This window comes from Falco biarmicus, chromosome 2, assembly GCF_023638135.1.
Source record: "Falco biarmicus isolate bFalBia1 chromosome 2, bFalBia1.pri, whole genome shotgun sequence".
NCBI lineage: Eukaryota > Metazoa > Chordata > Aves > Falconiformes > Falconidae > Falco > Falco biarmicus.
The window spans coordinates 88,994,887-89,008,512 of record NC_079289.1 but is presented as its reverse complement, the minus strand read 5'-3'; the positions used below and the strand labels follow the sequence as shown (position 1 = coordinate 89,008,512).

At 37.5% G+C, this 13,626-nt stretch overlaps 1 protein-coding gene across 2 annotated transcripts in view; it reads left to right on the top strand.

Annotated features, from left to right (window-relative positions):
- Positions 1 to 13,626, top strand: part of POLA1 (DNA polymerase alpha 1, catalytic subunit) — a 204,201-nt gene that overhangs the window by 123,941 nt on the left and 66,634 nt on the right. For both annotated transcript variants that reach the window (XM_056328060.1, XM_056328059.1), the window contains exon 35: positions 13,470 to 13,586. In XM_056328060.1, coding sequence (XP_056184035.1) covers positions 13,470 to 13,586 — 117 coding nt within the window. The remainder of the gene's footprint in view (positions 1 to 13,469; positions 13,587 to 13,626) is intronic.

Here is a 13,626-nt window from a genome sequence, read left to right as displayed (position 1 = left end):
AGTTGTTTGTTCTCCTAGCTGAAAAAATTTGTCTGGGGTGGGGGTTAGTGGTAGTAGTGTAGAAAGAGAGAGAGGTGGGTGGAGAGACTAAGTCAGGGCTGTTTGTTGAATATACTGTTAAGGACTGTTACCATCCTAATTAATCAAGTTAGAAATTACAGCTGTAGTCGGTTTCCCCCCAATTCTTGTTATCAATTTTCTTCTCTTTTGAGACAAAGCAAATATAAATTTTGTGTTCATTTGTCATTCGTTCTTTGACTTCAGCATCTCTGAAAATAACAATGTAGCACAAAAGACCAGTATTTACCTAGTTGTAATGTGGGTTGCCATGGTGTTTTGCAAATTATTGCAATTATGTTCACCATGCGAGTCGCCCTTGGTAACTGGCGAAAAAACTGATAATCCTGTTTTGAACAAAAGGTCAAATTGCTGAATAGAAAGTCTTGATTAACTAAAAGATGTACAAAGTGGAATTATTTCCTACCATTCAGAAATAGTTCTTGATCGGGTTTGGGGGAGGGGGTGAGTAAGTACATCTGATTACTGAAGTACAAAGCATTGAAAGGATGTTGTCTTGAGCCTTTCATGTAGTCTTAATGGTGGCTTTTTTGTCAAATTTACCCATTTGCGGCATTGAAAGAGGCAGCTGCATTTAAGCTTGAGAGATGGTGCTTTTTCAAGAGTTCAGTGCATGGAAAGTTCTCAGCAGTATCTGCAGTTTACTATTAGACCTTCAGCTATTAAAACTGATGTGCTGCATTTGAGCCCATAGCTCTTGGTGCTTGTAAAACCCTCTGACTGATGATCTAATAAAGTGCTCTTACCGGACAATCTCTGATCAGATACTTTAGAAAAAAATAAAAAAAAATAATAACCACTGCTCTGAAAAGGATGGGCGTAAAAAAACCACATGGCTACACTGAAAAGTTTGCTTTTGTAATCTGCAGTGGAAATATTAGTAAATACAACTTTATTTTCAGTTTAAGTACTTGAAAGGGCCGATGTATTTCTCCAGAAATCATTTTTATTTACAGTTAAAAAAGTAAAAATCAATCTGAAAATGCTAAAATTTCTTCATAATCACCAGCCTCAACAATTGCATACAAATACTTAGAGGGAAGGATCCTCTTCCCGTTGTCATATTCAAAACACTGTGATGGATTTCCTGCACTTTAATGCTGTGAATTTCCTTTCCTCTTTCCTATTTTTTCTTATTGGGGGCAGGGGGCGAGGGAAGAGGTGAGGAGGATTAAGGGGTTTTCTTTTTTAATTATTCTACTTTTTGTTTTTAAATAGCTACCTGGAAATTAATTCTTAAAAGTTTGGAGAGCCTGTGTGAGAGCAGCATGAAAGCAAAGTAAACCTTAACAAGTTTGTGGGTTTACATTCTGTATCACCTAGCAACCCCCCGGCTCAGCCAGTTCTCTTGTCTGCCCCCAGTCCTGTTTACAGACCATTCAGACTGCTCTTCGAAACCATGAAAGATATTCAGTTTCATTAGTGCCATTCTCAAGGAGAAAATAATTAAACTTAAATGAACAAACACTGCTTAGTGATGCTTTAAACTTTTCTAGTTTAAGGTGACCAGACCATTGAGACCACTTTCTCTGCCATTACCTTTAACTCCTTTGAGCTCCTCTAAACTTACGTATCTATGTATTTATGTGCATTATCATTTTTAAAGTTTTCACAACTGTATTAACTCCTTCAGTATTTAGAAATGTTCATAACCGTATTACAAAGATATATGTTTCACATAAACAATCTTTTTGTCTCTTGAACTTGAAATGTATACTTCAGTTGACAAACCTTACTGTTACTGCCATATACATGCGTAAAATCTGTGTGTTCTGTATTACATCTAGTGTCATATTGAACTTCCTGCAAGACAAGTCTGTGACAGAGGAAAAAATTAAAGGACTGTACAAATGTTGATGGGAGAGGGAAGAGTGGAAGAAGAGGCTGGGGGGTGGGGGGAGAGTAGAGTGTTTTTAGCTTTCTGAGCAAAGCAGAAGCATGGGTTTGAAGAAATCTGGAGTTCTTGCTGTTTGTATGTTGCTAGATTCTTTAACGAGCAATACACGGATGAGCTGTATGAGCTTTTTGTGGTTAGTTGACAGACAAAGCAGAATTTGTTCTGAAGCAAGGTACTGCACGTTGTGACCTATTATAGCCTAAGAATGTGGCTTGCTTTGAGTTGTATGAATAGGGAGAATATTTTGCAGAATGGACTTGAATATCCTTCTAGAAGTTTTAGCTCTCCATACAGAAATATATAAGACATCTTTCACTGATCCTTTTCTCAATGTAGTTTTCCATATGTAGTCATTTTAAGTTATGTCTTCTCCCAGCTGCTTGCTTGAAATCCAGTTTAGCTGTTTTCAGATTGTTTTACATGAAATAGTTGGTAATTGCTGGTTCACTTTGTGAGCAGTATGTTAGCCTATGAACACTTGTGCCCTACTTATTAATGTTTTAGGCACGTATTTTGGTGCCTAGAACCTTATTTTACTGAGGATAAGAAGACCAAGGTATTGGCTTTGATGTGAAGTAAAGCAGAACATACTTGCTAATTTAGTTTATAATGTACAACTGTTAAGGTGGGAATTTGTCCACTTGTGGTGCTATTACATGTGTTTAAATGAGGGCCACTGTTTGCATCAAACCTATCATAAAGGTTTGGAGTGCTCTATTATCCTTTCAGCAGGCTGATGATAGAGCCTCGTCTTTGCACAAATGAGATCAATAAGTTTGAAATAACTTGTATGAAATGACATGACTGTACATTTAAAGATGTCTTACTTTTTTAAAAAAATCAATTTTTAATAATATGTAAAACTCTTACATTGACATACAAGATATTTTTCACTTCTGTCTTCTTTGATAGTTTTGTTTAAAACATTTTTTTACATTAGCTTGAACATTTGGGTTCTTTTTAGGGGGGTAGGGTGTATTTCTTGCTTCTGTTATCTCTTGCTTTCACACACACACACATGCCCCAAGACTTTTAATGGTCAAACTGGCGTGACAGTTACTGCTGAGAGTGATATTTTCTAGAGATTAATGAAGTTTTCTTTCAGTCTTGAGTAGTTTCTTTCAAAAAGATTTTCAGTTCTGTTGTTCTAGTATCATCAGCCTTTTCAAGGTAGAAGGACATTTTGTGTTCTTCTGAGAAACATAGGTAGTATTGATTTCCTATCATGCTTTCTTTAAGGTAGCAAGTTAGTGTAGCTACCTTGCCCCCAGTTACACAGTTTGTCTAGTTGCTTTGAACCGTCACAATCTGGTCCTTCGTGTGGCTCCTGTTGACTGCAGTTGCCTTTGAGTCAGTTTGGGCTGGCAGCTTTCCAGCGGGGAACGGAGACAACAGATACAAGTGTCTCTGAGAACAGGAGCTTTCAATAGATAGTATTTTGGAGAGGGTGTCCTTCTCTTTTACCAGCAGTACTGTCTCATTGGGCAGTAAAGCAGTCATTTGCCTTCCACTAGGAAGTTATTGGCCAAGACGCTTCAATTTGATAACATCCTTTAATGTGGTTCCAGTGGTAATAACGCTGGATATAAGACCAACCATCTCCAGGTTCTGTACTGCTTTCAAGTAGTACACTTTAACAGCAATTCATATTGCCTTGTTAATATTCTTTGCTTTTAAGAGACAGTTTTGTATTTTTCCTGAAAGATTGCATCTATATATTAATCATTCTGGATAAGGCTGAATTCAAGAGGAGCAGAATGAACCATCTAGGAAAGGAATTTCCTTTCTTTATAAGAGTTTTTTGTCCAGTCCATCCCACAGCTGAATTCAGATCAGGTATATAGGCCAAAACTCAAGAAGCTCTGAAAATGAGGAAGTGCTCTGAAAAGAAATTGAAAACGTATCTTCAGCTTCCATTTGAAGTGAGGCAGCATGAAATGGAGTGTGAACTACCTGGTTCCTGTTTACTTTTTCACCTAAATGGGATGGTCAGGTAGCATCAGAATCTAAAAATACTCATACTGGGAAATGTAACCTGTTTTTTCTGGATGAGGAGCTGGCTGCAATATTTATTGTATAGAAAAAGAAAAATGAATGTGAAGTCAGTGGCCAAGAGTGAGTTGATAAAATAGTTCCTCATCTTTACTTGTGGTCCAAATAGTCATATACCACACTGGATCTATAATCAGGTCTCTTAACGCTCTGTAGTTAGCTTTACGTATAAATTTCAGGAACAAATTTCAGTCATCATTACTATAATAGTTACTAAAACTGTTTGCATTGTTTCTTGGATTTTAAAGCCAAATGTACGCAACTCCTAACAAAATACCAGAGAACACAGAATAAACATTCCCTGGGTAAGGGTTTTAAGATGTAGGATAAATTTATGAAGGAATTTATGTAAATCTAAGATGCTTCACCACTCTGAGCATATGCTGCAATATCTTCCCCTTCAGCTAGAACAAGCTTGCCAGCATGTTTGACATGGTACCTATCCCACTCAAAATAAAAAGACAGAAGCTCTAGTCAGCCAGCATCAGTAATAGACTCTTAACCCAGCTTCTTTTATGAAATAATTTATTTGAAGAGTCTGTGAAAATATCAAAGGCATTTATTATTGTGAGGTAATTAAATGTTACAGTTAGGACGGCAGTATAAAGCCTTAAAATATCCTCAAAGGTCATCTTTGTTTTATATACTCAAATTTGAGTATAAATATGTTATATAACTTAGTTTTAAGATATTTTTTTAGATTTATTAATTTGAATAATTTGATAATTGATTTAAAGTTTCAATTATGCCTGGCAGTTCAAGCGAACTTGCACATACTCTTCATTGTGAAATTCTTCTACATTTTGAAATTCTAGGATGAAATTTGGACATATCTTTTCTCTAGTAAGGGATCTTTTGAACCTAACATTAGGGCTTCTGACCCAGTACAATTTGATCTCTTTGTGGTAATGTATTAAAGAAGTGGGGAGCTTTTCCAGTAATTTCTTGTTGAAATTTTGACAAAGTGGAAAAAAGTTTGGAATGACTAGTGTATCGATAACAATTAATATACGTAAACTACTTTACGATTTAGAGATGTCTGAACCTACTTATTGAAGAGGCATTGCAGGTCCCCTAGATTTCCTTCAAAGATAAATGATCTTTCTCATGGTCTCACAAATACATTATTTTATTAGTGCTTGGTGTCTGGTTTGCTTGTGGGATATCAAGCTTTGCAGGGTCCTGAAGAAGTTGCTGACCCAGAATTCTGCATCAATGATTGCTTCTGACTCCATTACTCTGGATTTTAGGGTTGATTTGTGTAATTCTTGTCAATAGAGTATGCTGGTTCATTCCTTATCATGGATATCATCATTGATAGGAAGAATGTCAAACTAGGTGGGGTGCTACATCTGTGAAGCTGCAGGCCCACCTTCAATTTCCAGAGCTAACTTTGGTAGTAGTCTTTTATAGAGCTAAAAAAAAGTCTGTTCCCTCTGAGAAGCTGGTGGTTGCATGATTTTTTATAAGGGCTTCATTTCTGATGGTGGTCATTTTGCTGGGGGATGAGGAAGGAAGGAAGGAAGCCTGATGGTTCATTTTCTATATATAGTGATCTTCTGTGACAAGGTATTCTTTTTGTTTTCCCTCAAATTTCTTTCTGGCAAAATTATCTCCAGATATCACCATGATGAATTTACTTGTCTTTTCTTTCCCCTGCCCAAACAGGGTGGGTGACCAAGAGGTAGGGTTTTTGATATCACGAGATGTTCCTTTCATATGTTGATCCAGTCTTTTATAAGTTCAGATGGTTCCGTCTCCAGGCTGTTCCTATTAGTACTGACGAGTTCCAAAGGAATGGCTGTCTCTGCTCAGGCTGTCTAGGAGATGCACAGACTTGTCAGATGTCTTAAGATATTGCCTGTGTGGAGCCGTCCTGATCAAAGTGTTCTCCACTGAGTCTACATTGCTAGTCTCACTGATAAATTACTCCATCCATAAGACTGATCAAGGAGCTGTCTGATGTATCTTTTGTACTAGCTTTGGAAGGACAACCAGGATGAAGCAGCTGCAGAAGGTATATGAAGCAGGCAGGCACTATGATACCACCAAGAGTTACTTTTCCTGCAGATGAGAAGTGTGCTTCTGATTATGCCAATCCTAGCCTCATCAAGTCCTCCATCTTGACAAACCCTTTCAAAAATTCAGTGAGTCTATCCCTTTCTTGTGTCTAGCAGCAGTAGAATTGGTTTCTTTATAAGAGGGGTCTTCTGAGGATTTTACCAGGCACATTTCCCCATTAAAAACTGTGACGTTGCCGGTGGAACCTGAGTTATGCTGGACTTCACATCACTAAATGGGTAAAGCTTCCCGTGTGAAATCTCATTTCACTACTTATGATAGCATCGCTGACCTGAGGGGATTTCTTCTTGGGATTGTAGCAGTGGCAGGTAGATGTCACTCAAGTCTGTGCTGTCTCCTGAAATTCCAGTGTATGACACTAGTTCTCACAGTGTCATTCAGATTTTCATTGCTGCTGAGATCTCACCAAGGTGGTGCGAGTGCATTGGATCAAGTCAGTGTTATTACTAGAGTATTTCTTTGTTCTGAGCAGGCAAAAAAGCAGATTTGAAGTTGAAATTACTTAAAAGTAATTAGGCTTCTGGTGCACAGCAGAAAAACTTTCCTAACTTTAAAGCAAGCAGTAGCTCATCTTTAAGTTGATATTGATGGCACCTATGGTGTTTCAAATGTAAAGTTGTGCTGTAATTCTCAAAAGGTGTAGCTACTACTAGGAGTCAAAACACTTGTCAAAGGATGTGCAAACAGAGATTTTGGCTCAAGTTCTAATTCCTGGGATGCTGTATACTACTGAGGATCATTTGTCTGTCTGCTCCCCCAGACAATTCAGATATTTACAGAAGGCACAGGTGGAACAGGGAGAACACACCTGTGATGTAGAACAAGTTATTGCAGGTGGAACTGGTAACTTTCAGGTCACTGAGTCAAGTCCACTGTTGCCACAAGAAACTTCATATAAAATATTTCATAAAATCATCTCTCTTTTAACATTGCATGGGGGTATCAGTAGACTGGATAGTTTACCCAGTAATGCAGTATGTGGAACCTCATCCTTCCAGGGTTTTAAAGCCACTTCAACCAGATTTGTCTTGTTAGGCAACGCTACCCATAATAATGGACATTGGCAGGAAAATGGGGTTTGAAGCTTCTGGTCTTGGAATTAGTGGAAATAATATGCTTTTGTAAGAGCAGTCTGCAAGGGGAGGTCAGTTTGAAGTTAGAGTGGCTTGATTAGTAACTCACAATGATGCCTGAATCAGAATTTTTTTGTTGTGTTCTCTCTCACATTTAGCCTTCCAAAAGCTGATTTGCTGATCAGTGACATGAACAGCAAGCAAGCTTATGCTGGTTGACTAGGAAAGCGTGTCCAGGTTGTGTTCCTACACTTCCCTTCTGGCAAGTATGATGATATAGGGTGATAATTTCAGCTCTGCAGTGAGGAAGCCATGGATTGTGGATCCAGTGTGCTTGAGTTTAGGTATCTCAGCCATCTGGAGGTTGAACATCATCCACCAAGATCCCATTTCCAAAAATCCACGTTAAGATTGTTTTCAATGGAGAGTAAGATTGTAGAGAAGCAAGCACTAATGACATTTTAAATTCAACTCCTAAGTGACTGATAGCGGCCTCTGAATAGTTTTCAGTGTTTGCAGCTTTTTTTCTTTTTACTTTTACTTTCACGTTTTCATTCCATGTGAACTTTTAAAGCATTGTAGTCAGCATCCAGACTGTCTGAAGGCAGGAAGAGATACAGAACTGAAGTGTCATAGACAAGCACATCCAGTCCTCTACTGTGGCAGGCAACCAAGCTACATTGTGAAATGTAATTTGTAAAAACTATTAAAATAAAGCTGAATAAATGCATGTTGTTGACTCCTGCAACTTCTGTTTGAAAGGCTGTTCCAAAACCACTTGCCTCTGTATTTTGGGGTAATATTTATAATGCTTGTTGATCACTAGAATGTGAGAGGCTAATTCTCAAGAACAGACTTACAAAGAAAGAAAATTACTTTTGACTTGCAAATTTCTCCCCATTAGCTACAGTTTGTGGACATAGTGCTCTTCAGGGATTTTCTTTTATATTGTGCATTTACTTCAGGGGTTTTTTTGCATACATTTTTTATATTTATAAATGAACTAAGCATTTGTAGACAGAATGTTTGGAAATGCTAGTTGCCTTTTTTTTTTTCCCCCTATCAACTTGTATTTCATTTCCCACAGTGTTGCAGATACCAAGTAGAACAAACCTGAAGGTTTCCTATTACGATTTTGTTTGATCTATTGCAAATAAATTTACAGACTCAGTGATAGCTGCTGGGAAATGAAGGATTGGTTTTGTTTGGTCAGTGAAGATGACAGGCATGGATCAAATAAGGGTTAACAATAACGCACTTGAACAAATTGAATCAGAACATAATGCATGTATTGAAATTGATTACAACATGCACGTCCATGGAAAAGTTTTTTGTTTAAAATAAATCAAGGCTATGGCTTAATTACTAAAGCAAAACAAGAGACATAAAGAGCTACATGTTTCTGATACTGCTTTTTTCAGAAATAACTCCCTTCACACAGTTATGCATGGAAATTAAACATGTAGATAATAGCAACAGTTATTGTTGTCATTTGTTAAGAGAGATTAACAGATACGAAGTACAAACAAAAGCAAATAAGGCCTGAATAGAGAGGTGACAAAGAAGAAAAGACCTCTTTAATGTTAATTATAACTGGTAGGAAGTCTACACAAGTGACATTAATTGTTTTCTATATGAATTGAAGGGACATGTAGTTAGTATCATGTTTGGGTTTTTTATTGTAGGCAACAATGTAGATCTTTTTTAAAATAAAGTTTGTTGAGTTTATTACACTGTTCAGTGAAAGTTGTATGTTTTGACCTTTATTTGTTAGTAGCTGAAAACAAGTATAATAGTAAGCTCTTGAATTTGAATCCTTATTTTATCCCAAGCTATTGGTTTTAGTTTAAGCAGGAGTTTTCAGTCTTTTTTCAACTGTATTTTGTGACTAGCAAAGATCAGCATGTTCTGCAACAATAACTGCATTAGACAGAAACAATTGCATAAAGAAACTTGCTTCAGATATCATTATTCAGTGCTAGTTTGGGTGGACCATCTGTGCATTCCCTTATAAGACAACAGAAGCAGTACCTTGCAAGTGGTGTAGTCCTTTGTTTCTTAATTGTTAGCTAAAAATGCCAATAGGTGGCAGAAAACACACTGTTACTTTTATCATGCATTATTTTCATGGTTATCTATTTTTGAGTGTTCTGCTCAGCTGAGGTTGGGATGCTGCTCCCATTCCAGGCTTTGTTTTTTCAGTTGCACTTGCATTCCTTAACTAAATACCATACTATCTGGCAGTTTCCATGCTTTGTTTTTCTAGTATAATACATTGTTTTAAAGTTCAAATGTAGTCATTTAATATGTTTTGAGTCATAAGTGTTCTCTTTGTGCACACAGAATCTTTTCATAGTTACAGCTGAAACAATTATGCTTTTAAATAGGAGGGTTTTGGAATGGGTGAGGACACCCTCCGTGCCTCCCCCTGCCTGGATGTGTATTTTAAGGCTCTGTTTGTGTCAGACTGCTCCCAGATGTCTCATAGGAAGGTAGATATGCCACATAATAAGCAAACACGGCATAAACAGCTTTCCACACAGAGCATAGGGTTTGTCTCTAAGAATTAATTTAATGGAAGATCTGTAACAATTCATTATCCTTTCCAGAAATGTTTTTGTGCTTTCCCTCACAGTGGCTCTAATGATATTTGCAGTATTCACATAAGTGAGTGCCTGAAGATCTCAGTGCTATCCTTGAGTAGCTTTTTTCAGTAGAAAATTATTCCATGTTTATTAAAACTGAGTTATTTAAAAAATGTGAGGCAATAGATTAGCACGTTCCTATTTTAGAAATAAATCTTAGGTTCGATTGCAAAACCAAAGCAAAGAACTAGCATTTGTAATTGAGGCTCATTTGTGTCTGCTGACTCCAGAATATACAAGGCAGGTGTTTATGTTAGGTCAGGTTCTAAATTAGAACTTCTTCTGGTGAAGCGTCTGCTGATGAATTAGCTCAGTCTTGTTGAACAGTGTCTAGCTTTCTAATGTCACTTGTGAAATGTTTGTCATAAGTAATGTATACGTGACAAGGATTGAGTGGTACTAGGACTGCTAGTGCAACAGTTGTGCAAGAGACCAAAATTAAATCCACCAAAGATTTCTGAGTTCTTGGAATTTTCTCACTCTGCAGTATTAAATACATAGTGATTTACATTGTTAATCTGTGTAACAATAAAACTCAAGGATAGTGATCAGATACGCTGATCATACTGTTTCCAAAAAGCTTGCTCTGACAGTAGGTATACCCTTATTTTAAGAGAGTCTAGAGCAGTGTTTGCTCATCCCAAAATCTGTTTGGTGAATCGCTTTTTAGAGATACTTTTTTCTTCTTCCGCTTACTATAAGTGGATCATAGGGTGACTGGCTTAGATTGGGTGTCAGGCTTTTAGATATCCGAAGCTGAATCAAAATGAACCCTAACTGCATGCCTTAATGGACTCTCCATTTCTGCATTACGGACTTGAGCACACATTTTAGGTACTGTTATATACTGCTGTTGGCATGAAGTTCCCCACAAAGTTTTTCTAGTTTGCCTGCATGGGTATCAAAGCTCCTCCTTGCAAGAGTAATGGGAAGTGTTTTGATGGGCTTGGCACTGAGTGGGATTGATGTTGAGGATATAACACCATGGCTGGAGAACTGGTGAAAGAAGAGAGGTCTCCAGAATAAATGAAGTTATTTTAAAAGGATTTGAGGTTTCATCTTAAAAAAAACCAAAAAACCAAGAAAAAACTAAATCAGACTTCTAGCACTTTTGAAAAGATTATAGCGAATATATTTTTAAGTTGAAGAAAGGGTTAAAGCTGACAAACATGAAAGAACATAGTGTTCAGGTTATCTGATCCTTTAGAGAACAAGCTGCAAAGCCAAACAACCAACCAAAGACGTCTCCGCATACTCCAGTAAATGATAGGAAAGAAATTGACAGAAATAAGTTTAAAAAAAAAAACAACCAACAAACACCAAACCTAAAGCTTTTAAAAGTAGACATTGTCAAATCTTTATTTTAACAAGGTTTTGGAAAATGGAAAACTAAAGTTTATGTATTTCTTCACATGTAACTCAAATACCTTAACTTTAAACTAAGCTACTGACATAGTCATACAGAATCAGGACTGGATTACTGAGGTACAAAATACAGATTCAGCTTTGGCCATGCCAGTGAGAAAACTTAAGTCGTGTCTTACTAACAAATTTGCTTCACCAGCAAACCAGAATCTCCAGGCAATGAAAGCCAGAAAAGGTATATAGTTGCAGACTTTCATTATTGACTTGTAACCAATATGGTGATGGTGACAATAGTGCTCCAAGTGGAGCTGTGGAAACTGGAAGGGTAGGAAATGTGATAATTCGAAACCTGAGTTGTCACTGTGAAAAGTGGGTAGAAGCCATTGCCAGAGCGTAATGTTGGGACAGCTTGTTAAAGAGTCAGTGAGAAGGGAAGCAAGCAACTTTTTGATTTGTCCTCTGATTTGTAATACATCTGTCAAAGTACCAGGAATCCTGGTATGGTTAGGTTAAACTTCTTGGCAGGAGCAACAAAAACAAATTTTGGAAACGGAGGCAAATATAAACAGTCACTGTTCCCAGCAGAGACATTAACAGCTGATAATCTGAAATGCAGAGTGTGACAGTGCTGAGCTGCTCAGGGCTGCTAAAAGCAGGAACTGTTTGAGGAGAGTTGCAGAAAGACCTTGTGATACCAAGTTGACTTGACAGTTAACAATGGAAGACTGATTGCTGTGCCAAGTAATGTTAAGTGATGCAGATGCTAAAAAATCCATCTTAATTTTGCATACAATGTGTGTAGTGACTTACTGGTGAAAAATAAAATTACAGTTCTTGGATAATAATAAATATCTTTCTGGAAATCACTGCTCAGTACTCAAATGCTCAGTAGTGCTTCAGGGAAACAGAACTTGAGGAAAGAAAGAAGCAGAGAACAAAATGGTAAATACCATCTCGTTTCTGTATAAATTCATGTTCATCTAGTATCCTGAATACAGTGTGCAGTACTGGTTTCATCTCCCTCACCATTTGTCCCATTTTCTTCCACCCCCTCATTTCAAAAGGGACCTGGAAGAGATTCAGAGAATGGCAGCAAAGATGTGGAGTGGTTTTCATGCAAGCTGTGGTTTGGAAAAGAGTTTGCTTGCAGTTGATGTGATGGAGATCTATAAAATCATGAGTGGCATGGAAAAGGTGAATGCAGAATGATTGCTCCTAGTCTCTACTGATACAAAAACTAGAAGGCATTAAAAAAGAAAAGTGTGTGTGTATGTGTGTGTTTTCAAGAAAAATAAGGTACTTTTTTGTATAGTGTGTAGTTGTTCTGCAGGCTGGTGCAGATGCTAAAAGTTTACATTTGTTCAGAAAGCACTTGAAGTTCATTGGGATGGGGTAGTAATGCATCTGTCACCACTTTACATAGAGACAGTGATTCAGAAGGTCCTTGAGCCATTCCCCAAAGCTGGGAAAATCTTCTGGAAAACTTTTACTCTGTGCTTTCTTTTATGCTCTTCCTTAGATATCTGCTGTTGGTGGATTTTAGAGGTGAGGTGTGGCATTGGTTTAACCTATGGTTGAACCTGGTACAAAAGGAAAATTCTTAACCAATCCCAGAAGCATTGTTCCTTTCATTGTCTTAAGGGAAGCCTGTTGTGTTGTCTCCCTGAGCTGACATAGAGCAAGCAGGCTCAGATTTTATTTCATTTTAATGCACCAAAATGTTAGGTTTTCCTAAATGAGTCAGTTTATGTTGAAGTCTTCATAGCTTTCTGTTTTAAAAATAACTTTAAAAAGAAGAAGAGAAAATAAAAGAAAACTTCTGGATGTCATCAGAAAACCTAAAAGTTCATAGTTTTTCCTCTCTAAAGCACAGGCAAGGAAATGGCACTTTACTTCAAAATTTAATTTGTTGCAGGTCTCTGGGGTGTCTTGCTGTTTGGTCTAAGTAATTGTATAAAATAATTCTGTTATGTGTTAATACTGTCTGAACTGGAGAGGTTTCAGTATATTTCAAGGAAGAGGTGACTGCAGTGTGCAGAATGTGGGAGTTTGAAGCAAGAAGATTTCAGCTTTGTTCTCCACCAATGACTGCGTTACCTTAACCAAGGACCTTCACCTCTTTATACATATGATAGTATCAGCTTCATGAGGGACGTTAAAGTTGGGATTTTTTTTTCCTTCCTTGAGTATGTTTCATTGTTTAGGTGGGGTAAAAGGAAGCTATAACTTGAATTTGTAGTAAAAATGTGTTTTCTTCTATGTTCTCCCTTTCTTCAGGGTTGGTTAATATGTGAGGAGCCAACTTGCCAGAATCGAACCCGTCGACTTCCCCTGAGTTTTTCCCGGAGTGGCCCTGTGTGCCAGGCCTGCAGGAAGGCTGTTCTGAGACCAGAGGTGAGTGTTGCAGGACAAAGCTTTGACAGCAGTGGAACAG